Source organism: Lepeophtheirus salmonis, chromosome 5 (genome assembly GCF_016086655.4).
Source record: "Lepeophtheirus salmonis chromosome 5, UVic_Lsal_1.4, whole genome shotgun sequence".
NCBI lineage: Eukaryota > Metazoa > Arthropoda > Copepoda > Siphonostomatoida > Caligidae > Lepeophtheirus > Lepeophtheirus salmonis.
This window is the reverse complement of record NC_052135.2, coordinates 33,254,767-33,281,892: the sequence shown is the minus strand read 5'-3', so window position 1 is coordinate 33,281,892 and position 27,126 is coordinate 33,254,767. Positions and strand designations below refer to the sequence as shown.

General features: G+C 29.6%; 1 protein-coding gene across 2 annotated transcripts in view; it reads left to right on the top strand.

Annotated features, from left to right (window-relative positions):
• The window catches only part of LOC121117533 (nephrin), a 297,316-nt gene extending 272,168 nt beyond the window's left edge, over nt 1-25,148 (top strand). The window contains exons 10-19 of one of the 2 annotated variants that reach the window (XR_011780196.1): nt 3,911-4,220; nt 4,278-4,552; nt 4,617-4,827; nt 4,885-5,118; nt 5,196-5,371; nt 10,931-11,110; nt 19,582-19,937; nt 20,441-20,696; nt 21,326-21,510; nt 23,871-25,148. Coding sequence is in view for 1 of the 2 variants with exons in the window: in XM_071888628.1 (XP_071744729.1) it covers nt 3,911-4,220; nt 4,278-4,552; nt 4,617-4,827; nt 4,885-5,118; nt 5,196-5,371; nt 10,931-11,110; nt 19,582-19,937; nt 20,441-20,696; nt 23,871-24,109 (2,237 nt within the window). In the remaining variant the exon portion in view is untranslated. The remainder of the gene's footprint in view (nt 1-3,910; nt 4,221-4,277; nt 4,553-4,616; nt 4,828-4,884; nt 5,119-5,195; nt 5,372-10,930; nt 11,111-19,581; nt 19,938-20,440; nt 20,697-21,325; nt 21,511-23,870) is intronic. The other variant, XM_071888628.1, reaches the window with a different exon arrangement.
• The last annotated feature ends 1,978 nt before the right edge of the window (nt 25,149-27,126 follow it).

Here is a 27,126-nt window from a genome sequence, read left to right as displayed (position 1 = left end):
ATATTTGAATAAACTAATTTGCTTATGAAAAGGCATTTTTTCTACACATAAGGGTTGTTTGAAGTGCCTCCAAAGGATGGAGCTGATTTTTTTATAAGGAAAGATAGAGGAAAATTAGTTACAAAATGTAACTAATGCTCATTTTGGGAAAAAAATATTTTAACTTGCTTTATTGTTGACGGCCTAATAATCATAACAATTTTTTTTTTTCACTTAAAATGAAAAAAAAAAAAATGAAGTTTATTTACTGTGATGCGGTTTTTTCATAACAATTGAATGTATTTTTCATTATTACAGTAATTTTCAAAAATTATCGGTCCATTGATTTTTGTTAATTTTTATTCATAAGCAATAACCTCATTGTTTATAATATATATTTCTTTTGTTGTGTATATTATTTGCTTTAGTTATAAAAATAAATGGAAAATTTCTAATTTTTGATTACTTTTTGCAAAAATGTAATATAATGTTAAACTAGTCATTGTCTTTTATAATTTAAAATCCCAATTTCAAAAATGATACTTATTAGGTCAATTTATATATTATAATAAAATATATACGTTAAATTAAATAGCAAATATTTAAAATAAGTTAAAGATTAGATTGGAGAATGAACAAAATATTTTATATATTTAAATGTAGAAACTTTTATTTGAAGTAAATTAAATAAGAGCTTTTTGAGTAACTCAAGATCCGTGATCGGAATTATAGGGTTCATTGCCTCCCCCCTCCACTTTTTGGGGATATGTTATAGTTATCAAAATTTAAAAAATTCCTCTTGTCTAGCAAATTTTGAATATCGTAATTTTCAAGAAAATTAAATCAATATATTATTTTGAAAAAAATACATGCTATTTGTTAAAAGTTAGTCTTTTCTGAAAAATTCTCAAATTAAAAAAGGAGTTGTTTGGTTCATTAAAAAAAAAACTATTTGTCCAAACCTGTGGATGTCCCTGATGACGCAACCATGACATAATTTGACCCTCCCCCCACTTTAGAATTACGGTGCCGCCATTCACTACCAATTGTATTCCCATCCCCATGCTATAAATTAATGTCGAAACAAAAGCTACATGGTCAATATAACTCAGGGCTGCATGAATTGATCATTTAAATTTAAGTAACATGGTCAATTATGTTAAGAGAAGACAAAATTGTCTACGTCATGACAGAAAATGATAAAGTAGCGTCAAATGTTGTATCATTACATACGACATCTTAAAGGAGAGAAATATTTTTAGGTAGGTAAGAAATATCCTAAAGCTTTGAGGGACGTATCTCCACTCTGTTTCTATCTTTGAGAAATCCTAGGGCTATAAATTACTATATAATATATATACTATATAAATCTACTAGTTTCGATAAAGTTCTATCATTTTGTACTTAACTGAATATTTCTTATAGCTAAATTATACATAATTATTTACGCCAGTATATATAGCTCACACTTTAACAAAGAGTACCCTAGGATGCATATATATCTGAAAAGAATTGACAGTGCATATTAATAAGTAAATAGAGTTCGAAAAATGGTCCTTGAAATCTGAAAACTAATTATTTCAATAACAAATGAAGATTGGGTGATTGAAATTAATTCATATTTCGCAATATTGAAGCATAAACAATTAGTTACAAAATAAAACAGATTTGAGCTCTCCATTTTAAGTCCAAGTAGAGAAAATGACACTTGAACGAGAAAGACGAATTTCAATTCGTGCAATCCTTGACGTGGGAAAAACCACGACGGAAGAGTTGTTGGTCGTCTGCAAGATCAACTTCTACGCTGTCAGCAAGTCTGAAAAGTTGGAGAGGAAGAATGGCTCTATCAAAAAGACCAAACTAGATCCTAGAAGTTAAAGGAAATAATCCCATCAAGTCTTTGAGGGTCCATGCAAGAGATCTTGGGGTTTCACACCAGAGTCTTGAGAGATATCAAAAAAGCGGGGGGAAATAGCCTTGTGAGGATTGAGAGGCAACTTTTGATACCAGCTATGAAAGAAATTATCTCCTCTGTTGTAGGACTACATCTGCGGATGATGACAGGGCCTCCTCCCGCCGCCTGGAAGCCATCATTGCTGATAAGGGCGGCTACATTCATTATTAAGAGAGCTCAGACTCACATCTATTTTTAGTATTAATATAATTTTGTTATAATTATATTGTTCATTAATAAGTTATACTTTATTGAAGTTTAAAATTCAAAGGGTTAAGATTTTAATGGACCACTTGGTACATGATCTATAAGAACGAATCCAAATATTCATATAGCCATAAATATATCCCAAAATTGTCTTGAATTTTATATGATATTTTGAAATGGAGTCCAACCTATTAAATGTGGAGCATATGTATATATAAACACGATATGATTACATATCGAACAAAGTACACATATATTTATGTAAAACTAAATATGATTACAATTATTTTATATACTTTTCCAATACATTTGTGTGTAGTATAAATATACATATAGCAAATACCTATGTATATTCATAACAAGAAGAATTTGATAATTTTATCAGTTGTTTTATTTTAAATTGCTTCAATTTTCTATGTATGGCTATACTGATATAGATATGCTTTTTTGTTATTATTCTTTATCCTCTAAAAATGATCACGATCAAAGGATATATATACAATACATACATTATACATATATGAAAGCATATAGAATCAGGAATAACAATTGGTAAATTTTAACAATTTCCTTTTTACTTTTTTTTTCTTTTTTTTTTTTTTTTTTTGTGGGGAGATGAAGGGGAACTTTTTTGAAAAAACTTGTTTTAAATCCTTTTTGTGATCAATATTATAACCTCAACGAAGAAAAGAGACCACGTCGTTACCTTCATTGTATTATGCAACCTTTCCATAGAAAAGAAACAGAAAAACACTATAAAATCAGTTTATAGTTACCCTAACACTTCCCAACTAAGGAAATATTACTCCATAATTAAGTGGAATAATTCATAGTTAATTCAATCAATCAAAGTTCAGAACATTGATAAGAGGAAATGAAGCATAAACAATGAGATAATGGGTCAATTTTAGAAGGGGCAAATGAAAAATATGCTACAAAGAACTTTGCACATTAATTAAAATCATCAACACGCCCTTACCTTTATTGTATCTCGCAACCTTTTCTACAAATAAAGAAACAGAAAAAAGGCCTAAAATCAGTTGGTAGTCTATTCTTTCCAACGCACGTATTCAATATAATTATTCGGAATGGTACACAGCTTAACAAGAGAAAATTTTAAGTGGGAAAATCAATGTTTAGAATACTGATTAGATGAAATTAAACAGAAAAATCGGCAGGTTACATCAAAATGCAGTGTATATTTTTGTTAGTGAGGTAATCCCGAAAGACAAATCAAGTCAAGACGCTATCATACTAAGTCTGAAAAATAATGTCAACTGTTTTAGTTTATATTTATGAATATTCTGAAAAGTGACTGCTCCAACTCATTTTGGTTCTTATTCTGTTGTGAAAATACCAAACTATTGTTGTATGAAGAGTAGTCCCACAGTTGATAAAAATTGGCTACCAACAATTTATTTGATGAACTTAATTACTCCTATTGATAAATATAAGCATAAGTATAGATGTGAAAATTTGCAGACTTTCGCTTTTCTAGTAATAAGTAATTCATGTTCTCTGTTATTATTTGTGGCGTCATTGCACCAAAGAAATATGTATACTATTACATTAATTAAATTTAAAAGTTAGGGTTTATTTCTTATTCGGTTGTTGTTGTTAGCAAACCATTTATTTGCACTGGGTCAGGCTCTTTGTTAGCTTGAAACCATGAGCGTAAATAATTTATAAGCAACAGGTGTTAAAGAATATTTTGTATAATAATTGTAAAAACAGCATTAATCATATTAACTTACATTTGTTACTCCATAGATAAACCCATCTTTGACATCGAGCCTACAGATACAATTTTCTCTGTGGAAGAGGGAAGTGATCTTGTTGTGAATATCAGCGTTCGTGCAAATCCATTTGATGTTACCTACAGATGGGCAAACCCGTATAATGAAAATATTCCTAATATTACCCTAGACTCAGACAATATTCCTCGGATTTACTCTATTCAGAACCTTCTCAATATCACAGAAGCAAGAAAGGAAGATGCAGGACGCTACAAATTTAAAGTAAACAATTCTGAAGGAAAATCCAGGCTCAAAATTAAGATCGATGTTCTTTATGGAGCTACGTATGTTTAAAATTATAAAAAAAGACTCATCATTCGCTTTTTCCTTTCTTTGAGCAGGATATCAGACATTACTGACGCAGTTATGGTCGTAACAGGGGAGACCGCTCATTTTGAATGTGTGGTAGATGCAAAACCCATAACTGCTGATACAATTAGCTGGTCCAGAGTAGGATTCGATATGGAAGGACGTACATCCATGCAAAATGGAACCAATTCTATGCATTTAACTGTGTATAATGTGAGCAAAGAAGACGCAGGAGAATTCCTTTGTACTGCCAATAATGGGATTGCAGATATGGAGGATACAAAATCTACTTTTCTTTTAGTGAGACGTAAGTGCATGATCAATCGAAGCTTTTACACACAAATTGTAATATTATTTTATAAATACTAAAGAACGTCCAAGGATTGAAGAATCTCCAGCCAATTCTAAGGCTGCCTCAGATAAACGGAAAACAGCCGTACTCACTTGTCGAGCTCAAGGAACTCCTGATGTGGTTTTCTCATGGAGTCGTATGGGATCCGTTATAAGTCAAGAGCCTGAAGAGGATGAAAGTGAAGAAATAGAAGATGAAAAATATGAAATAAAATACAATGTAATCGATAGGTGAGTTCATAGTTTTAATGGAAGGGGTTAATTTATTAAATTTCATGATATTACCAGAATGACATGGGAGTCAGAGTTACACATCAAAAATGTTTCTTCACGGGACTATGGGTCATATGACTGTATAGCCCAAAATGAAGAGGGAATTTCGCGATACGCAGTCTACTTAAACGTGACGAGTCGACCAGACACACCAACCCTACTCAATGTTTTTAACTATACATACAACTCTGTGTACCTAACATGGATCCCAGGCTTTGATGGAGGTCACAAACAATCTTTTATCATTCGGTATTAATAATATGACGAACACAATTATAGAACTTTTAGCAATAATAATCATTCCATTTATTCTATTAACGACACAGATATAGAAAGAAAGGTTCAAAGACCTATCAGTATGTAGATGTACATCATTCCTCCACAAATTCATTCGAAGTAGAAGACCTCAAGCTTGGAACAAAATATAGCTTCTCAGTCAAGGCTTTCAATGATCTCGGAGACTCGGAATTTACATCGGAGAACGTTGCTGTAGAAACATTAAGTAAGATATAAGAATTACATGTGAAATGCATCTATATGAGTTTCCTCGTGGTATCTGAAGATCCCATTTTTACAGGGTTTTACACCAACGAAAAAATCCCCAAATAACAAAATTTCTGCATAAACCTTGCATTTCATTGAATATTTCATAATATAAGCTTCCTTGACGTCAAGAGTATCAAACATACGGTCCGAGGAGGTTTTAGTATGGGCTGGGAGATAAATCTTCATTATTAAAATAAATCGATGAATTTCCTTTATTATCTGTTATTACTATATTGTCCGCTAGAGACGCAGTGTCTTAGTAATCGCAGACTACATGAAAGCAACACTGTGGCGGAACTAACACTCAATAAGTGGTTTCATTTGATTATGTGTAGCATCTGTTGGTGGCGTATTATTAATGCTTCCTTTAGCCTTTCACTCTCATCAGCGAAATGTATTTGTCAAAAAGGATAAAAGTGGACACAGAGAGTAGGATTTTTTCAGAATAAAATATATATATTATATGTTCGCAAAATGAACATAAAATCCGTGTTCTTGGTATACCACCACTAATTTTCATGTTAGTAGAGTACAAGAATGGCCCCATTATGAAACTCAGTATAGAGACAAATATAACAACTTGAAGGGAGAACTGAGAAAACAAATTACAGTGGAAGTCATTCATTTGTTTAAAATGCTTTCCATATGTATAAAAAACAGATTTTTAAAGTTCCACAATGCAGTGCCCAGATGTTTTGCAACTTTGTTAATACCACTGTTGTCAGTTATATATAACTTAAACTGAAACGCAGAGTGAAATCACTTTTTGTATTTTCTGTTACAATTGAGTAAAATTGCTGTTAAAATGGGGCATACTTTTTGAGTCCTTAGGTTGTTCATTATGAATTTAATAAAGAAAAATTCATAGAATAAGGATTTTCATAAACTATTTATTTTTCATTACACTAATTATTTTTATTGGTGACTAATGCAAAGAAGACCAGTAGTTTTACTGTCAGTTTTATGTAATTTTTCAATAATTTTACTGCCCAGCCCGCTTAAGCTCCAATTAAAATGCATTCGGCCTCCAAACCCAATGATTTTGACACCCCTGCTTTATGTAATACATTTAATAAAAGTTGAACACAATATATTGAAGATTCACTTAAAATAAAGTATGGAACAATTTATTTTACAGTGTAAATGATCTATATATCTATAACAAATCAATATTTCATCATGATTCCACATAGTAACGTATGAAACATGAATTAATTTTGGACTTTTTGCAACTACCATAAAATAAATTGGTTCTTCTTAAAATGAACTTTCTTATTCAAGGTCAATTTTGGAAGGGTTATAGGGAAAATTTTCCGAGGGCCTACTTTTGAATGCAGCTCCAGGTTTTTTTTTTAAATAGTTATATATATAGATAATATACTGAAAAGAAATTATTTAATAAAATAAAAATGATTGACTTTCCAATCATTAAGGTCATTTTGAAAATAATTAAATTGAAAAATTGAATTATAAAAAACAAATGTTATTAGAAAAAATATGCATATAATATTTATAATATAATAATTTGAGAAAAAATAGATATTTTCAAAAAAAAAAAAACGTTACTTAAAAAAATTAAAGGAGTTTGCACTTTATTGAAGCCAATTTAATTAATAAATTAAATGAAAGATTCTAAATTAATGTTATAAGAAATTAAAATAAATTAATGGAGAGAAAGAAAAAGGCCGAGATCTCTCTTACCGAAGGACAGTTTCATAGGAAATGAGAAACCCCAGTATCTATTTATACGTTGTGTACCAGTCGCGATGTGTATCTAAGTTGCAACTTGTATTAGTACATTGTACATGTTACAATTTCTTCTTCTAAAAACGTATTATTAAATTTCAACATTGGGCATTCCAATTGTCAATTATTAATCGATACTATCATAAATGATTATTATGTATTTATGAGTAATATAACTGTGGGTATTTGGAAAATATAATGTATCAGAGAATACTTGTATTTTACTAATTTGTATTAAATAGCCAAAAATGACACTGTTAATAAATGGATCATTCGTGGAATATTCAATTTTCGAATCATCCTTATCCTAAGTACTGTAAATCCTTCATTTAAAATTATTTCTCTTATTTTTTGGTTGCAGCTTGAAGAACTTGAGCTTAAACAAGGTACAACTTGTAAAAAATTGCAATTCTCTTGTACAAAACAAACATATAAAATAAACCTATTTATATAACGAGTTTGACCATTTTTGGGATTAAACCACAAACCTACAATTGAATATTTTTGATTAACATACCTACACAGAGAATGACTTCTTCTTTACACTGTATTTAATCATAATATAAAAATACATGTGCCCTCAAAAAACGTTAAAACACAAATCTACATACATATGCCTAAAAGCTATGAATCCTTGAGAAATGTGCATTATTCAGGGATCAAAATATATAATGTTTACATATTATATTTTTCAATTCCTCACATTGAAAAAAAAGAGAAATGAATATGTATAATATATTATTGTGTTGCTTTAGGGTTTTCAAAGATGTCTCTTTTGATAAATACTACGGAAATGGTTCAAATTTAGGTTGATATGTTTACTAATAAACAACTCTTCACTTTTTGGGATAAATTATTACTTGATAAGTTATTTATGGAGAAGGGGTTTTAATTCCATCGCAAAACCTTTAATAACTTTATGATCTACCACAGACTACTAATATTTTAGTAATTTGAATTAAAATAGTCAAAAATGACACCACTAATTTATGGATCATATATGGAAAATTCAATTATCGCATTATCTTTATGCTTTATTTCAAATTATTGAAATTATAAACATATATAAACAATTCAGCACTAAACTATAACCCATTCATACATGGTTTCTCATTTCCCGTAAATTGTCTTTCAGTGGTATCCCAGGAAGTATTTTTTTAAATATAAGGATCCCCTTAGTAAATATAGATACTGTTAAATTTAATTAATTTTTCGATATTTTAAGAAGAAATGGTAAATTGTAAGCTAGTCTTACCAAATGCATTTACAATTCTTAATTTTTTTTGTTACCACTTTTTTGAATTTTCCGTAAAAAAAAATAAAAAAACGCGCTCAGTAATCGTTCGCACTTAGGGGGAAAAATATACATTATGTATTGTACATGCACATATATAAAACCCAACCCGTGGGCTAAAACTTAACTCGTGCATTTCTAAAATCCACATATCTCTCTTTATAACAGTATGAGACATCTGAAATGTCAGAGAAGCTTTTATTATCAAAAAAGTCAAACTAGCAATTTCCCCTTGGGGATAAAACCCCAAATTTTCCGGGAAACAGAATCCCGGAAAACAACCCCTAATTATTGTTTAAATATAAGTATACTTAGTTGTAATACGTATATGTGGGTATGGACCCTTTCTCAGGTGCTTGAAATGAGTGTTCCTAAATTAGGAATATAAATACAATCCACGAACTATATCATAGAAAATGGTTGTTTTATTGTTATTATAATAATAGGAAGAAGAATTTACGGTAGGGAAATACATATTACTAGATAGGAAGAAAGACAATTTTAAAGGAACCAGGATAAAAAAGGATTTAACGAAATGCGTCTATAGATAAATTAAATAATGATAGTAACAATAATAAAAATAATGAAAAAACATTAAAAAAATTAAATGCAGATGTAGATATGTAGGTAGCTGTATCCGTTTACATACATACACAGACATAGGTAAGGAAATACAAACATGTATACCCAACATTAAACCGGTTTGCTTTCAATTTTTTTCGAATTTCAATTACGGCTAGTTCGAAAAAGTTTGGATTTAGGAAGGATATAACCTATGTAAAATTTTCATATTCCTACGACATCATCTTTAAGTATCACATCTACTTCAAAGTTTGAAAGAGGGGCAAAAGTTTTTAACTCCGTCAATGAAAATTAAAGTACAACATTAATACATATTTTACATTAATTAATAACGATAGATATTATTCTAACCTGTAAAAAAGATCTATAAAGCTTTTTACTGAAAGCTACCCTATAAAGCAAAAATAGAGATTTTGCTCAATAAAACAATTTTAGAAAAATGTCTATCAAAACTATAATACAAATTAAATAAAAATGTTCTCTTAGCATTAGTAAGAATAGTGAAAAGAAAAAAAATACTTTGAATGAAACATAATCTCAATTTCTAAACAAAAACTTAAAAATCTCAGAACGGGACCAAGTTATATTATTTACAAACTCCTAACCCTTACTGAATTAGTCTCAGACTGTACTCCAAAAATGTTGTCGGTCTCTCATCGAAATGAGAAATTCTAATATGTTATATCATGTCAATCCGATTTTTCCTCGTTGAAATATATTAAGATTAATTAATTTGAATAAAAAATAATTCTCAATCTCTAACCAAAAATTCACAAATCTTCGATGTAAACTAATTTTTTTTTTTTTAATATGCTTGTTCTTAGAAAATGGACTATGATTCTGACTTAATATACATAATATGCTTAAGCAAACCTTTGATATTAGTTCGAGAAACAGTATCAAACCGTATAAAGTTGATCCTTTACAACTCTTGACTCGTATTTAAACGATCTCAGACTGTAGACCAAAAATTTTATCGGTCTCTCATTGAGACTCTACAACTTTTTATGACGTCATCTAACCAATAATTCTTTATATGAAATCACAAATAATGTTATCGACAGTTCATTAAGACTAATTTTTTGATGAAACTACTCAACATTAAGTATTTTGCTGGATTGGTCCAAATAACATATTAAATATGTCACTTTGACCTGTTCATAATTTTATAATCAAATTGTATACTTCTAAATAAAAATGCATTACTCAAAAATCACCAAATCATAAAAATATATTCGTATTTTTTAAGGATTAATTAATTTATCAGGGGAGGGAATTTAGTTCTTTAATTTACTATGAGATATTTATTGCTTCTTATTTAATATAGACTTACTAATAATATAATTTGCAGAATAGAACAAAAAAAATTGGATGCTTTTATTATTATGATATCTTCTTTACCCCATAAATTGTTGCAAGAAAAGCAATGTCTTTAGCAGAAATGTAAGAAGAAATGAAAGTCATTTGAAATTATAAAAAGTTGGCAAAATAGTTTATATATTTACTACATATATGTAGGATAATATGTATCATGTAAAAGTAAGGCCATCGGTAGCTATTTACTTAGAAGAAAATGTGATTATTTTATCAGAGTAACTAACGATTGTGGTATATTTTTGTAAATAGGTATCTTTAGATATATGTACACCTATATATTATAAGTAAAAAATCCCAGTTAAATTTGACATTTACTATTATCTTGAATATATATATATATTATTGGTTTTTAAAGTTGGTTTTTTTTTTTCCTTTTTTTTTTTTTTTTCATTTTCCCCGTTCCTTCATTCTTTGATTAATGATATTTTATTTTACATATAATGAACATTATAAGTTCACCGATACAAGGGTACCAAATATTTTTAGTAATGATGTGTTTACTTATTCTATTTTCAGGTTACCTGGAAGGTATGGTAAAGCCGGAGGATAAGGATGTAGAGAGAACGATATCCCAAGGTATCATACTCACGATCACATTGGTATCTGGTCTTCTCCTTATCCTCAATGTCATTCTCATATCCTGCTACGTTAAACGCCGTCGTATAATTCGAATGAATGGCTCTAGCGTAGCCGAGGGTAAGTGAAACAGAACCTTTCTTACTAATTCCCCATTTTTTATAGAAGGAACGTCCTCCTCGTCCTATAGTAGGAGTAGTAGGGATCGTACTCAACCAGAGGATGAAATGGAAGAGGTCCCATTAATTGTTGTTGTTCCTTTGTCCATCGTCGCAACGTTTTTGTTTTGCATGGTCGTCCTATTCCTATTTTGTGTTCATAAAAATAAGTTCCTCTTCAAATATAAGACTGAATCAAAGGCTGCATCCTCAGAGGATGCTCAATCCGGAGGGGAGGGTAAAGAAAAAAACAATCAAATACCTTTTGATAAGAACCATTTTTACCTTAACAAATGATTATCATAACTAGAGATGTGAAAAACATTGCAATAAAGCGTCCACCCTATTATATTTTATTGGAAGGGGGTTGGTTTTTGGAATTTTTGGAAAAAAAATCCACAAGTTATTTTTTTCTGGAAAAATATTTGAAAAATAAAATTTTTGGGAATAAATTTCAAAAATTATATGTGGAATATAAACTTTTTCGGAAAAATATTTCAAATATTAAATTTTTCGAAAAGCATTTTAAAAATTAACTATTACTCATAATTTTTTTTCAAAAATTTACAACTGTTCACAAAAGTTTTTTTTTTTTTTTTTTTTTTAATTTCAAATATTACATTTGTTTTTAAAGATTTCAAAAACCTATTTGCCTTCACAGAAAATTAAATTTTTAAGAAAAAAATTTAAATTAAATTATAATTCATACATTAACTTTTATGAAAAAAAAATATTAAAATTTCAGTAAAACGCAAAAATTCCTCGGTGGGGGGGGCTTAGCCCCTCCCTCCCACACCCTGTGAACTCCCCTGAGAGATCACTATAAATTGTAGTACTCCTTACTTACTAATAACTTTTCATACGTTTGAATTTTCAAAAGAATGAGGAATCATTCACAAGATTTACTTTTTTGTAATTTACTCTCGCCGGGAAAACTACATTTTTCATATCTCTAATCATAACACGGGCTGGCACGTAGAGCATTTTGAAGTGACATCACAATGAACAGAAAACGCTATTACATTGGATGAAGATATTTACTATCAATAGTCATTACATGATGTACATTTCTTTAATTTAAGAGTTTAAGAGTTTTTTCATTTGTGGTGTCACGCCCAAATGGTCTATACATATGGGATAACGGTGGATGGATGACGTATGATTTATTTTATCCAATCAGTTTTTAACTATATGTACAATACACTTTGGGTTCACCAAGGTTAATAGAAATACAAGGTTATACCATAACACGTCTACGACTGATGTTTGACTTCCACCACGCTTTTAAATATTGACGACATAGTATATTAGTGGTTGTGTGTTTTCTCTAAATCTGTTGTTCTTGCCCAGCAGTCGTTACAATGCATTAAATTGAAAATTATAGAAAAAATTACGTAATAGACTATGAGCGGTTGCGTGTTTTCTCAAAATCTGCCTATCTTGGCAAGCAGTCGGTATGATACATCAAATTGAACATTCTATCAAGCCCGATTACATAATGGTCTAACCTTGTATTTTTATTAACCTTGGGGTTTACTAATATTTTAAAAAGGACAGGAAAGGAACGAATAAATATATATATATGTATATAACTAACCTTCATCAATAATAAACGTATGTTACTCAGATATGTAATCCTTGCATGATGGAGAGACTTAAACATATATCAATTTAATGAAGAAAAAGAGAGGGAAAAAACTATTGAGTAGTCCTTGTTTCTTTATCTCCTTCATTGTTTTTTTGTTCTTTATAGTTCAAGGTATATAACTTATACATAGGCTATTTGAACATACTCTCTATGTAAACTTCTGAAGAAAAGAGAAGAGAAGGAAAAGGAAAGATTCAATATTTTTAATGAAAGTGGGGGGATCCTCCAAAACACGCATGTTGTAAGAATACTTTCACTACGGTAAAAAATGCTCATACATACAATAATAGTGGATAGTTGGTTAAGTATTATTTAAAAAAAATAATATTATGTACTTTGTACGTTGTGCATGCTATAATACAATGTGTTAAGGTTAAAGATGCTAGTAGCAAACATCCCTATTGTTACAATATAAACTTTATCAATTATGTAAATAAGGTAACGAAATGACGTCTACTTTTTTATTTATTTTTGTGTTCTTGTCTCTTATAATATGTATATAGACATAGAATAAAACAGATGTTGTTGCATGTATACATATGTATTTAGAAATATTATAGTTGTACTCTGAAGAGAGTTAGCAATAGTTGTACAATAATGTGTGCGGCCCCTTTGCCGAATTGGTCATATTACCGAACGGACACTATGCCAAAAAAGTTATCAATATATTTATTGTTGAGTCATAGTGTTGTATCTATCCTTATTTTGGACTAAACATTGAAGTCCATTTTAGTTCAGTCTCGGTTTGGTCGACTTAAGTGCTGCACATTAGTCCTAAAAAAGATCATGTTCGGTCTTAGAAGACGTCATTCACCTTTATTTATTCTTTGTCTCATCAGTTTTAGAACTAATAGCCCTAAGAACCGGTCCCAAAAGGCTTATAGAGCCCGGACTAAGCTGGAACCATAAAACACTAATGATTTATCCGACAATTCTATGTAATTATGATTCCGAAATATGTTAAACCAATTTTAAAAGATATAATATTTCATTATTGGTCAAGAATTGCAATTATAAAGTGTTGATTAAATAATATTTCATTATACAGATGCTTCAACCATTGGTTTGAACCGCTATTAAAACCGATGTAACACAAATCATGACAATCACCCAATGAATTAGAAATTAGATAGAGAAAAAATGTTTAAATATGAGAAAGAGTCAATTAATCAATGATTGAGACTCAAGGGGCAATGCGGATGAATCAATCGATTGTATCAAATGTTTTATAGCTTTTATGTAGATTGTCAAATCTTGATCGACACTCCTGTATCCTGAGGTCTTCTCTGACTCTATAGTTATCAAGATGTGTGTTTTTCGTAGGTTTAGTCTGGTAGATAAGTACATAGTATGGCAGCATGAATTATCATAGAGTATTTTTAATATTTTGTTCGAGAAAGTGTCTGTCGGGCAAAATGTCATAGAACCGTACAATATAATTACATGGTTCCATTTTATAAAGGATTATTTTAGGAAAGCACAAATTCTCATAATTAATTGATTAATCAACCAATTTTTTAGTGTAAAATCAACCCTTGTTGACACAACTCATTTTTCGGAATCAACATAAACATTATATGCGGGGAGTTAACACAAAAACAGTATTGAACAAAAATAAAGAAAAGGGTACTATTTTTTTTTCTTTACATTATAAAAGCATACATATAGCCCAATATTTGATGAGCATAATTTGATCCGTTATGGGGGTTGTATTCAAATTTATGGGCTGAGATGAAATACCCAAGAATTTTAACTATATTAAAACCTTTATTTGATTTATGAAAATTTATTTGCCCCCTAATTGGTTTTTTAAATAAAGTTTATCATTTTCTAATTCGTTTAATGAGATAATGATTTTTTTTTGATGATTTAAGTAGAATATAAAGATTAAAGAGAATAATTTGTAAATTAAAAATTATTTTTTAAAAAAATCATTCAGGTGGCTCAGTCTAATTTAAAGCAGATGACACTATCCATTACGGAAATTATAAAGGTATTCACTAAATACATATAGGTACATATTCACTTCCCCGAAAATGTCTTAGTATGTCAAAAGTTATAAAAAGTGTTTGTCATTTTTTTCATTTTCTTTTTGAAAATTGAGGTTTTGAGTTGGCAAAAAAGCTATTCGTGTAAAAAACAAAAATAATATAACCACATAAAAAACCCTGCTACAGCATAACTTATTTTTAAATACTAAGGAAGAAGCTTTTTTGATAATATTTTGAAAAATTAAGTATATATCATGCAACTACAAATAATTAGTTTTCTTCTGATATTTTAAAAACATTTGAAAAAATAGTTGTTTTATTTATTCATGACCGAAAAGTCATCCTGGAATTTTATGCAAATTTGTAATTTTGGACAACAAATAATTCGATAATACTCAAAAAATCTCGAATATTATTACATTTAAAAGTGATTGCATATGACGTAAATTAACTAATAATCCCTACCTTAAATAATGCAGATCTACGAATCAAAAAGATTAATTAAATGTAGATCCCTCATCTATCATTTAGGGTTAGAGCAGGTCTCAGATACACATTCAAAGAAGCATGTGCAATGTTAATATTCCAAGAGGAGCCTGGATACTCTCCCTTCTCTAAAAAAGTTTTTTAAGGATGTAACTCCTACATGCAAATTCATAACGAGTGGATTAAGATGGAGAGAGAGAGGTCGAGTGACCTCCACCCTCATATTAACCTTCTGTCTATTGCACATTTTTTTAAATATATAATAGATGTAATTTCAAAGTAGTTTTGTATTCCATTAGGTGCACTTTTATGCATTAAAAATCAAACTTTCCTATTATGCTGATAAAATAAGTTAATCTTTGAGCTACTTCATTCTTAATAGGTTATTCTATATTTTCTTGATTTTTCTTTTTAACAAAAAATATTAAAAAAATCATTTTGCATTTACATATGTATGTATGAACATAAAAAACGAAGAAATGCACAGATTTATTTATTTTATTTTTTGCAAAAAAAAAAAACAATAATGGATGCAGTTACTTAGAAGTTGAGGAGTTTTAATAATATTCATAATATCATAAACTGTGTAGAATTAATACATGTATTTTTACAAATGAAAAAAAAAATATATAGTCTGTCAATATGTAAAAAAAAAAGAAAGCATAATGCTATGTTTTTTTGTTTTTTTATAGTACATACTTCATGATAAGTAATGACCCATGGGATGACGTACATTCAGCTAAAAGGGTGATTTATACAATATTATGAATATCGATGAAAGTTAAAGAGGATCAAAGAATAGTTGTTGTTCTTAAAATTCTTAGAAAGTGAAATTGGTTTAATCTTTTATTATATATATATATATATATAATATCAACTTTAATATAAAAACTAAAAAGAAAAGAAAAGCTGATTCATTTCCTTTTAAAACACTTTGAAAAGTTTTTAAGATGAAGGAGAAAGAAAGTTGATTGAGTTTCGAATTTCTTCTCTGGTTTTTTAATTTCATATAATATACATACACACATTCACAAAAATATTAGCTTAAAGCCAAATGCTTTATTCAATCAAGTATAAATCTATGTGCATATAAGTTATGCTTTTTGTACCATTTTGTGGGTTACAAATCTTTTGATACCAGGATTAGTTTTCTTACTTTTATTTTACTTGTAACTCTTTTCTTTTATTAGCAAAATACTTTATTGTTTTTTTATGTACCTTCAAAGTATATATGTAAATTTGATTTGATTTGATCATTCATCATTGAGTTCGAACAAGCGATGAATGCATACAAAATTCATGAAAATTACACAAAAAAGAACAATTTTTTCGTTATATCAATGTGGCGCAACAGGGAATGTTTGTTCCTCCGATGAAACAAATTTAAAGGACCTTCACAAAACCTCGTAGCCACTAAGAAGGGAGAGAATAAGACCTAAAACCACGTTTATTCTCATTGGGAGGAGAGGAGGAGGGGACTTAAAATAATTTAGATCTGAATAATATGACTCTTTTTTTTCAGACAATTTCATAAATAGAAAGAAATATTTGTTTTCTAAAAAATAATGTCATTAGATGAATTTATTTCGAAAGGGTCACAAGAAGACCTTTAAGAAACTTTAGATTAGAAATAAAATGAAACATTATTTTTTTAAATAAATAAAAAATGACGTATCATATTACCTATTTAATAGTAAGTTCTGTCTTCCAAAAAATGGTCAAAAATATGCCTTGCTATTCAGTTTCTAATTTTTAATACAATAATAATTTGAGGGTGAAAGGGTAATAAAAAAACTGGTGGTTCTAAGGGGGGGGGGAGGTAAAGAAAAGCGCCACGTGGTTGGGTTATGAATGACCCCTAATAGCAGTATAACATTTTTATTTGTAAAGGTGTAAAAATCAGCTAAAAAATAATTTTTGGTGATAAACTAATTATGTTGTGCACTGATAATGGAAGTCTATTTTTGGTATTATGATACATGTAATCCAGTCGAACAGATCATTTTTTAATTTATCAAGTAGACGTATAAAATAAACAAACATGTTCCTATGATATTTGTTTGGGTCTCCTAGGTCATTTAGAGGCTGTTTTTGACGGACATAAAGCCTCCATTTTTTTCTACATCCTTCTCTATATCTCTTTTCTTTTACTTTCATTCTTTGTTTCTATTGAGCTTGTCAATACAGGCACCCTCTGCATTTTTTTTTTTTTTTTTGAAATATTTTATCGTTAACAAAACCAGTAATTAATTTACTTTCATTTAAAAGTTTAATTTTATTCCAAAGTTGGGCATTGGTGGTTAAATGGTTAAGAGCCACTGGCATACATACATAGTATCAAATGTAATTGTATGTAAAATTTATTATTACAAAATATCGAACTACTAACTTTCTTTTATTTGTTGAAAGATGTTCACTTTTAAAATATATGAACCAGAGCAATTTTATATCTAAATATTTACCAATTTTTGTTTTAAATCAAATTATTCGGCAAGTAATATCCTTGATTCTTTTTACTGTATTATAATTGTAAACACATATATGTATACCATCATCCTATGTAATCCTAATAAATTGCAAAAAAAATTCCTACCCTGAAAAAGGATTAAGAGAGTTAAATAAATTAATGAACTCTTTTGTAGTCCCACACACACATTTTGTATTTATAAGAAGAGTATCGGTAAATTCAAGGCATCTGTTTGCGTTTAGCATCTATGTACTTGTACTTGATACTATACAATTTGGGGGAGATCTTTCAATTCCTTCCTCTTCTAAATACAAACATATTCATTTTCATTCTCTGTCTGTTTTTGAATAAATCTATTCGGTGAAAAAATAAATAGAATAAAGAGAATGTAATATTTGTATGTATGGTTACACACAAAGCAAAATACTAATAATAATATTATAATAGAGGTCTGAATCTGATGGCTCAAAAGGGAAAATATTACAACTCTTAAAGTTCATTTATACATAGATGTACCTATTTCTTTTATAACTTTTGATATTTTATAATAATATTTTTTTATATAATTCAGAATATAAAGACGTCTTATCGTATACGGGAAAAAAATCCAAAAATTATACTGCGTACATACGATAGAGAATATATAGAGTGATTAAGTTATAGTTGAGGGTGCTTGGATGGTATGATTTCATGATAGTCAATATGCAAATTAAATATATGTTTTGAACAAGCTGCAATGTCTGTACAAGTTGCAGTTTTTTCTTCTCAAAATTCCATATTTAATTAAAAAAATTGGGCATTCTATTTACCAACTATTAGTTGATACTATCACTTAATTTGGATGAACAGAAATTTCATGGGTATTATGTATTTATGAGTAGCGTAACTGTGAAAATTTGAACTTTCTACTGACGCAAAGAATATTTATATTTTAGTCATATGTGTTGTAATAGTCAAAAACTAAAACATTAATACATCGATGATCCGTGGAGTATTAAATTATTGCATTATCCTTATCTCAAGTAGTGTAAATCCGTCATTTAAAATTATTCATCTCATTTTTTGGTTGCAAATTGTATTAGTTAGATCGAAAAAATAAAATGAAGAAGGGAGAACATTTGGGATGAGGACAATACACTAATAGGACATAAGCAAGCTAAAAATGTATTTTACCCACAAGTTGTATTGATATAATTCAAATTAGGAATACAAAAATACGTAAACAATTACCTCTTTGACATTCACCAATAAATAATAAATTAAAAAGGGAAATCTTCCTCATAAGTTGGGAACAGAAATCTGGAGATTTTTTTTTCCATTATCCATACTTCCAACTCCATATTGAGAAGGAAGAGATTACATCCAGTGCTATGATACTATAGCAATTTCTTGCTCATGCCCTATTGTTTTTAGTTTGTGCATGCCCTTTTAGGTAGGTTTTTTTTTTTTTTGTAATCACACTTCCCATAAATATACTCTGGCACTATTCATTATAAAGTTGAAATGACCACCCATGGATTCCTTGTAAATACATAATAAATGACTAATTTCAATATAAATAACAAAATGAGTTAATCAATTAATAGTTGTTAATTAAAATTACTGATGATGCAATTAAATAAAACCTAATTGCAGCATGTATAATCTTCATATATTAACTACAACTTGTACATCAAAAAGCTCCCACTGCAATAGCTGGAATGAAATCGTGTAACAACGGTGCCCCCAAGAATCTATAATTGTTTACTGTAATACTTACATAAGGTGTCGGAAGGAATGATCATTTACTCACCATTTCTAACACCTCCTATTAATTACTATTCCTTCTTCAATATGATTAGGTGGAAGTACAAATGGAAGCACAAAATCAGCTACTATCGAAATGTATGCAGGTAGTAGCTACAATGAAACTATGTCAGGAGAGACCTTGAGCTCTATCTCCGAGAAGAGTGGAAGCTACACCTCTTCCTCTGTAGATCCTATTCATGGACATCATCATCACATTCATCATCATCCTCATCCGCTTCCACATAATGTTCCTCCTTCTGGAGGAGCATCTACAGGAGCCCCCAAAAATAATGGTGGCCATAATACCCATCATCATCACACTCTTCCCTCTTCCACAAGTCACAATCATCATCATCACCATCAATCCAATCGACGGAGCCATAGGCGTGAAGAGGAGTCTATGATTGATGTAAGTTTACTTCTTGTCCGTATGACTAGCGATTAACATAGAACAAGGACTTGAAGATCAACATAAAATACAGCCGCCTAAAAAATTATATTTATTTTCCATTGGTCTGAATGATTTTATATTGTTTTCTTTCCTTCCCTTTTATCTTTAGAAAGATTTAACCATAGAGATAAAAATATAGAGTGGTATTTTTGTAGAAGAAACATATCATTTTTTTTCCCTCACGCTCTACAATCGGCATATCCCTAAACATTGTTATTGTAGGAATGGGTGAACATAATTTAGTTACAATATTTTGTTTTGTTTCATTGATATTTCAACAGTCTTGTTAACGGATAACTTTTCTCCAGTCCTAGTTCACGATCAACCCGTTCCTGGGTAGAAGAAGTAGGCAAATTAGAGTAAACATTTAAAGCAACTGACTGTGACTTAGACCTTCAAATTCCAGCGTTATGTACTGATTATATATTCCTTCATATATCTATTTATCTCACTCCTTTTAGAAAAGTGTTTGCTCCGATCATCGGCATCATCATCACCACCATCATCATCTTGATCAACCGACTGTCATGGGAGCTGCGAGTACATACCTAGTCGATAATCCTCCTTCAAGAGCATCCTCTAATCATTTAAATTATGTGACGATGCCCAGAAGGGCTCCCCATCCTCGACAGTCATCTACACCCTCTGAGCCTCTCATGGTGCCTCGTGAGTCTTCTATAGAGGACCAAGGAAGACAAGCCTACATTCAGTCCCTAGGTAAAAGTCTTTTTTATTTTCGTTTTCAACCATTTTACTTAATTAGTGTGAATTCCCACATCACACAGATATCAAACGACAGAATTTATCCAATTTGGAAGGGGGCAATACAAAATTAATTACCAAGAACTCTGCATATTAATTAGGATCTTCAAACCTCAGCAACTATTATTTTCAAAATGAAAATGTATAATTACCGCGATATATTAATCATTCATATAAAAAGTTAATTTCTAAAAGACGTCAGATATATTTTCCCTTTATAAAATTGACTTGGTCAATTAGAATTTGCTCATGTTAAGTGGTGAACAATTTTCTACAATTATTGAATAATAATTTCAATGTTGAGAAGAATTGACAAACAACTAAAAAATAATTTTGAGCCTTTTTTCTATTTCTTTTCAAAGAAAAGGTTGCAAGATGCAATAAAAGTAAGAGCATGTTAAAGATTTTAATTAATATGCAGAGTTCTTTGCAATATTTTGCTAATTAATCCCTTGCAAAATTGATCCATTGTGTCAATTTTGATGTGCAAATGCACTTTTATCTATGTTTGTAATATGCATTAACCCATCTCCTTCTTTCTTCTTTCTTTTTTATTCTCTCTCTATTTCTATTGCTGCATTCAGATCTATCCGTTTCCAGTAAGGATGATGGCGGATTAGTATGGTTATGACAACCATAAATCCTGTCCCTCTGCTCTTTCCTTCATATCCATAATAATCCTTATTTCATTTACATGTTTAACTCTTTTCTAACTTTGTTTCATCATCCTCTATTGGACTTCTCCTCATTCTCCATGGGCTAGGTAAAGGTAGGTAAAGTAACAATCATTCATCTATTGATTGACTCAAACTTGTTAAATTACATACAAACCAAAGTGTACACAGAGTGGGGACTTCAAAACTTAGAGTAGCATAACTAAATTATGAAAAACGAGACTTTTCTAGAATCAAGAAAAGACAACTCAAAACTAATTTGTGATATGTTTAAATACTATATTTAACCAGCTTTTTTTAGTAAATATCTCCTCCTTTACAGCCAATAATAGTTGTGACAAGCTGTAAAAACAGATTGGCAGCATGATGAAAACTGTGCCCATGGCGTACCATGCAATCAGGGTAGCAGCTTGAAGATAAACCAAATTTGGATGATATATGTGGCAGACATTCTTTCATAAGGCACCTCAAACTGCAAAGTACAGGGTGTTGAGGTCATTGCTTGAGGAGTACCACACGGAGACAGGCAAAAAGTCAGTCTCCGTGTTATTTCTACAAAAGTTTTGATTCTTCTTCTCTGTTTTTGATGTTATAGGCAGTCCGGATGGAGCTACCAACGTTCTCTTCAGCGTTCTCGACACAAACACTGGGGCAGAGGAGATTGCGCACGCCTTGCCTTTTTTGTGTTATTACTCCGACATTTTTATAGTTAGAGACATTGGATAAAAACAAAATTTGTTTATTTTTATTTAAACTGTCGTTTCGGCTCATAATAAAACCACATGAATTTAAATAGGTGGGATAAAATTGTAATTAAATGCCACTGTAAGTTTTAGGTCTCCACTCTGTACATATGTAAAATTATTGTTTTGGTTTACAAAGTTATATAGTCCTTTCTACATAACATGTGTATTATAATAATCAAACTTTTCCTTTTTGATCTAAAAAGTTTTATTGTTATAAATGTATGGATATGGCCTAGAAGAACAAGTCTAACGGAGAAAAAAAGAGAAAATAAACATCCCTTTCTTATAAGAACAAGTTTCTTAATAAATACATATAAATGTTATTTATGCTATACTAGGACCATTATAGTATATATAAAATCCACTTTCCTTTAGACCCGTCATTCAAGCATAACATGTGTTGTTCTTTTTAAAATCATTCCTTAAGACCTTTTGCTAATATGATGATCCATGTACATATAAAGCTATAACTTAATGAGCAAACAATTACCACGTGATCCATTTTACCCAAATTCATTACGGCTAAAATAATATTTTTTTGTCTGTAAGAGGGCACTGAAGATGTAGCAAATGACTCTATAACGAACAACGTAGCACGAGCGCTGAATTTTTTTTTAATATATCAAATATTTTAAAAAAATCAGAAATTGCATACTTCATGAAGAAAAAGCCTAACGTAGCTAGAAAAATATCTTTATATTCACAGCAGCGTTTTGTCACTCTGTTTTATAGCTTACATAGAAATATGGTTAACCCCATTGAGGGTTTTTTTTTGCTTTTTTGGTTTTTTTTTGCGCAGAATGAACTTTTCTGTTAAAATGTGCATAATTATTTATTCCAAAAGGCTACTATTGAGATTGTTTTTATATAAATACTCTAAGATGTATTAATGATTCTCGGTGATTTTGAGTTTTTTATCATTGGGTGAGACTGGCAATTTTATTTACCATTTCTCCCTACCCGGGACCTTTGATTTTATAACTTGACATTAAGACTTTTAGAAAAATATTTTTACTAAGAAAAGCCTCATTTTGGATCACATTCTCCTGAAACGGCAGGCTATTTGGCTTGATGACCTGTCCTAAATTGATTAGATGCTTAAATTTTAATGAAAACGCCGTTTTTACAGACAAACAGTTTTTTAATCAATTTTGAAATTAAGAATTATTCAAAATGGGTCAATTGTAAAATAGATTGATTACTTGGTTCACAATATATAATGTATAGCTAATTATGTTGTCTGAAAAAGTCTACTCTGGAAATAGTGTAATAAAAATATTGTATAGTAAAAAATAATCAAACTCTCATTACTTTTGAAGTACTAGAAATTTCATCCTAAAATTTTACAAATCCGCATATCTAGTATAACTGTGTATTTTATATAAATTTGGTCAAATTGTAGAGGATGTGAGTAAAATTTATTTTTTTGTTCCTCTATTATATAGAATCACTTAAAAGCAATTTATAATAAGATTTAATTCAGAAAACTATTCACCCAGCAACACCTGAACAGTGATAACAACACCCTCAAGTAAAACTTCTTCAACCTATAGAACATGAGTGCATCTTCATATTTTATTTAAATGTTGAGCACATTTATAAATTTTTTCAATATTTTATTTTTCAAAATTAAATCTTGTTAGTACATATTTATAATTCACTGAAATGGCAGTTGTATCTCATTTTTACTATATATATCTCTCTCATAGGTATTGATAATGATGGTGATGATGTTGTAGGAGTTGGAGGAGGCATCTATGCCTCCACACTGGACATTGAATCTCCCATCAAAAAGACTTATAACGGTTTATACGTTCCTCCAGCTGACTACGAGTACTCTGACTCGATTTCTCTTCCTCCACCTCCATCAAGGGACTCTGATTATACAAGACCTCATTTTGGATCACTTAGGCATTATTCTCCAGAAACAGCAGGCCATTTGGTTTGATGATCTATCCTTGATTGATTGAGTCTATATTTTTTAATGAAAATGTCCTTTTTTTAAATAAATATAAAACATAAGACAGTATCTTAATAACCAAAAAAAAAACACAAAAATAGAGCGAAAACATTATTTTGTTTATTTTTTATGAAAAAAGTACAAAAAATCAGATGAAACTGCCATTCAACTTAAATTCAACACACAAATTACTTAATTTATTTATTATCTAGAATTTTGCTTTTTTTTTTCTTCCTCCTTGTTTATATAATTGTTGACAGACAAATTAGTTTCAATAAATTTTATCAGAAAAAACATAAATCTTTCGATAATTCCTCTTAATTTATAATGAGGAAAAAAATCATTTCAAGAAATAAGAAAGAAATTCAACCTTAACTTTGATGTAAAGAAAATTCTTATTTTTTTATCCTAAAGTCTTTAACTATTCAAATATATTTATCAAGAAAAATGAGATGAAAATCAGGGATACCAATGGAGACAATTCACGGTCACATTTTTATATCTATTTGTAAATAGTATACAAAAGGATTTTGAACTTATTTAAGAGAAGGACTCTTTTTTTTAGGCCCATTATTGTCATGGATAAATATTTGTCACGCGTATCGTTGTAAATCCAAATTATTTATTAAAGTAAAACAAAACAAAAAAAAAATTGCTCCATGTTTCTATTTTGTATTCATAATTTATAAATTTACTAAATGTAGTCACTTCCTTAAATGTTCATTTATTTTATGGTTTATGCCCGTCATGATGAATCATTCCTATTTTTATGTACTTTTGTTTAATTATATTCCATTTCACAAAAAAAAATTCTACATTTTTTTATATGAAATTATATTTATATATTTAAAGAAACAAAACAAAGTTCGTAATATTAACTGATGTAAAGATTTAAAAAAAAAAAAAAAAATTATAACTGTAATTACTTTAATATTCTTTATACATACATATACTTATAAAACTTTAAAGAAATGTTTATTTTCTAATTGTTGCTGTGATATTTTTGTCAATAAAATCAAAGAGTAAATTTTTGGATGTTATTTTAATTCATTGGTAGTATTGTAAACTAGTCGTAGTACCCGACATTACCCATAGTAATTAGGTGTCGGCTAAAAGGCACATTTTGCTTAAATAATATAGAATATATTAACAGTGACGAAAGCCTCTTAAGGAAGACAGAAAATGGAGGACACAACAAGATTGTGACTTAAGACTTCTTGATTGGTGTGGCTTTTGAAATTGAACAAAACTAAGCATCTGACCATAACCCAATAATAACTCAAGCTTTTTGAAAGAAAAACCTCACTGATTTCTGGGCTACAGACCTTTCCCTCCCCCTCCCACATCATGGGCTGCTCACCAACTGACTATGAAATATGGTGCCTCGTGGAGAGCAAGCCCTTGAATATCCCCCACCGTAATGTTAATTACCTGACATTTTTTACAGACATAAAATGGAGGCCAGATGGCCGCCGAAGGCGGCATTTACAGATTTTTTTTTTTTTTGAAAATATAATATATAATTATGATAAAAAAATACTTATGATATTATTTACATGTTTTTCTTGATGAAGTTGATAAAAATCATAATATCAAAAACGCTACTATTTCCTTACGCACACTGTCATCTAAACATCCACCAAAAAAACCAAGCAGCTAAACGAAGACCAAGAAATAATTATTCGTTTGTAAACAAAGTGACAGAGAGTGGCAAATTAATACAGCTAGTTAAATCTAATATCAATCATATCCATAAAAAAATAAGAATTATACCTAATTTAGAAATAAGCTTAAACGTATTTAGATATTTATTATTTATGATGAGGTTAAACAATTAAATTAAAATTATGATTTTAAAAAACCCTTGCTTGATAAGACGTAGAAAAGCCTTGCATAACTTGTTTTATCAATGTGTGATTAAAAGCAAGAATATTTTATACTTGATAATAATATAAGTATCACTAACTTAGTTTCTCATATACATTATTTTTTTTTATTTCATGGTCTTTTATTTATTTATACCTATAGCACATCGTTAAATTGATTTTAACTTGCAAACTTTCCTCAAAAAAGAAACATAAAAAGGCCAAAAATCTGTTGGCAATAGTGTTGCTCTATGTATATATAGGTACTATTGTTACTGGAGTACTGACGCATTTAAAACGATATTATACTGCATGGGTGTTGAAATCAGTACATGGAGCACTATCACATCAATATAAAAATATTGACCTGCAAATGACGTAATCCCCAAATTTATGAGCTAGTGCTAAATATATATATTACCCTATATAAAAATAAATTATGATTGAAAATCGTCTTTAATAATAAAATGTCAGTAGTACCCGGGATAGTACAGAGTTATTAGGATTTTTTGAACAGAAAAATCTTCGTCTAAAAAATATAGAATATAACTACCTAAGAAATCCTCAGCGTTACTCACTGTTTTTCATAAGCACTCAATCACTCTATGAATCGCTCAATCACTTGAATTTGAATATTCAAATTATATATCATAGCCACATTCGGAAATTCCCTAATTTCCCTAATGGCATATCCTTTTAGATTTAAAGAAAGCAAGAGTTGATTTTATTTGTGGCGGGTAATTTTGCCGCGAAAATTTTCGACTCTGATAATTTCGTCTATTAGAAATTTTGCCACATAAGATATTTGTGTCACCTTTTTATGTTTTAAACTATAGGTTCGAACTTTAATTTAGTCTTTACACTAACTGTTCTATCTCAGCTATAGATCTGAAGAAGAAAAAATGGAAACTGGAAACTAGTGAGAAAATAAAGAAGGAAAGATATTGGGTTAAGTTAATGTGTTGGATTGTAATAATATAAAGAGATATCGGGAGAATAACTGTCCGTACTGAGACTTCCTTTAATCAACAAAAACAAGAGTTTTTATATTCATACACGCTAAGCAGGTAGTAACAAGAGAATTAATATAAACAAAAATAACGTCTCTACTAAAAATAATTTTTCCGCTTTTAGGTTCAT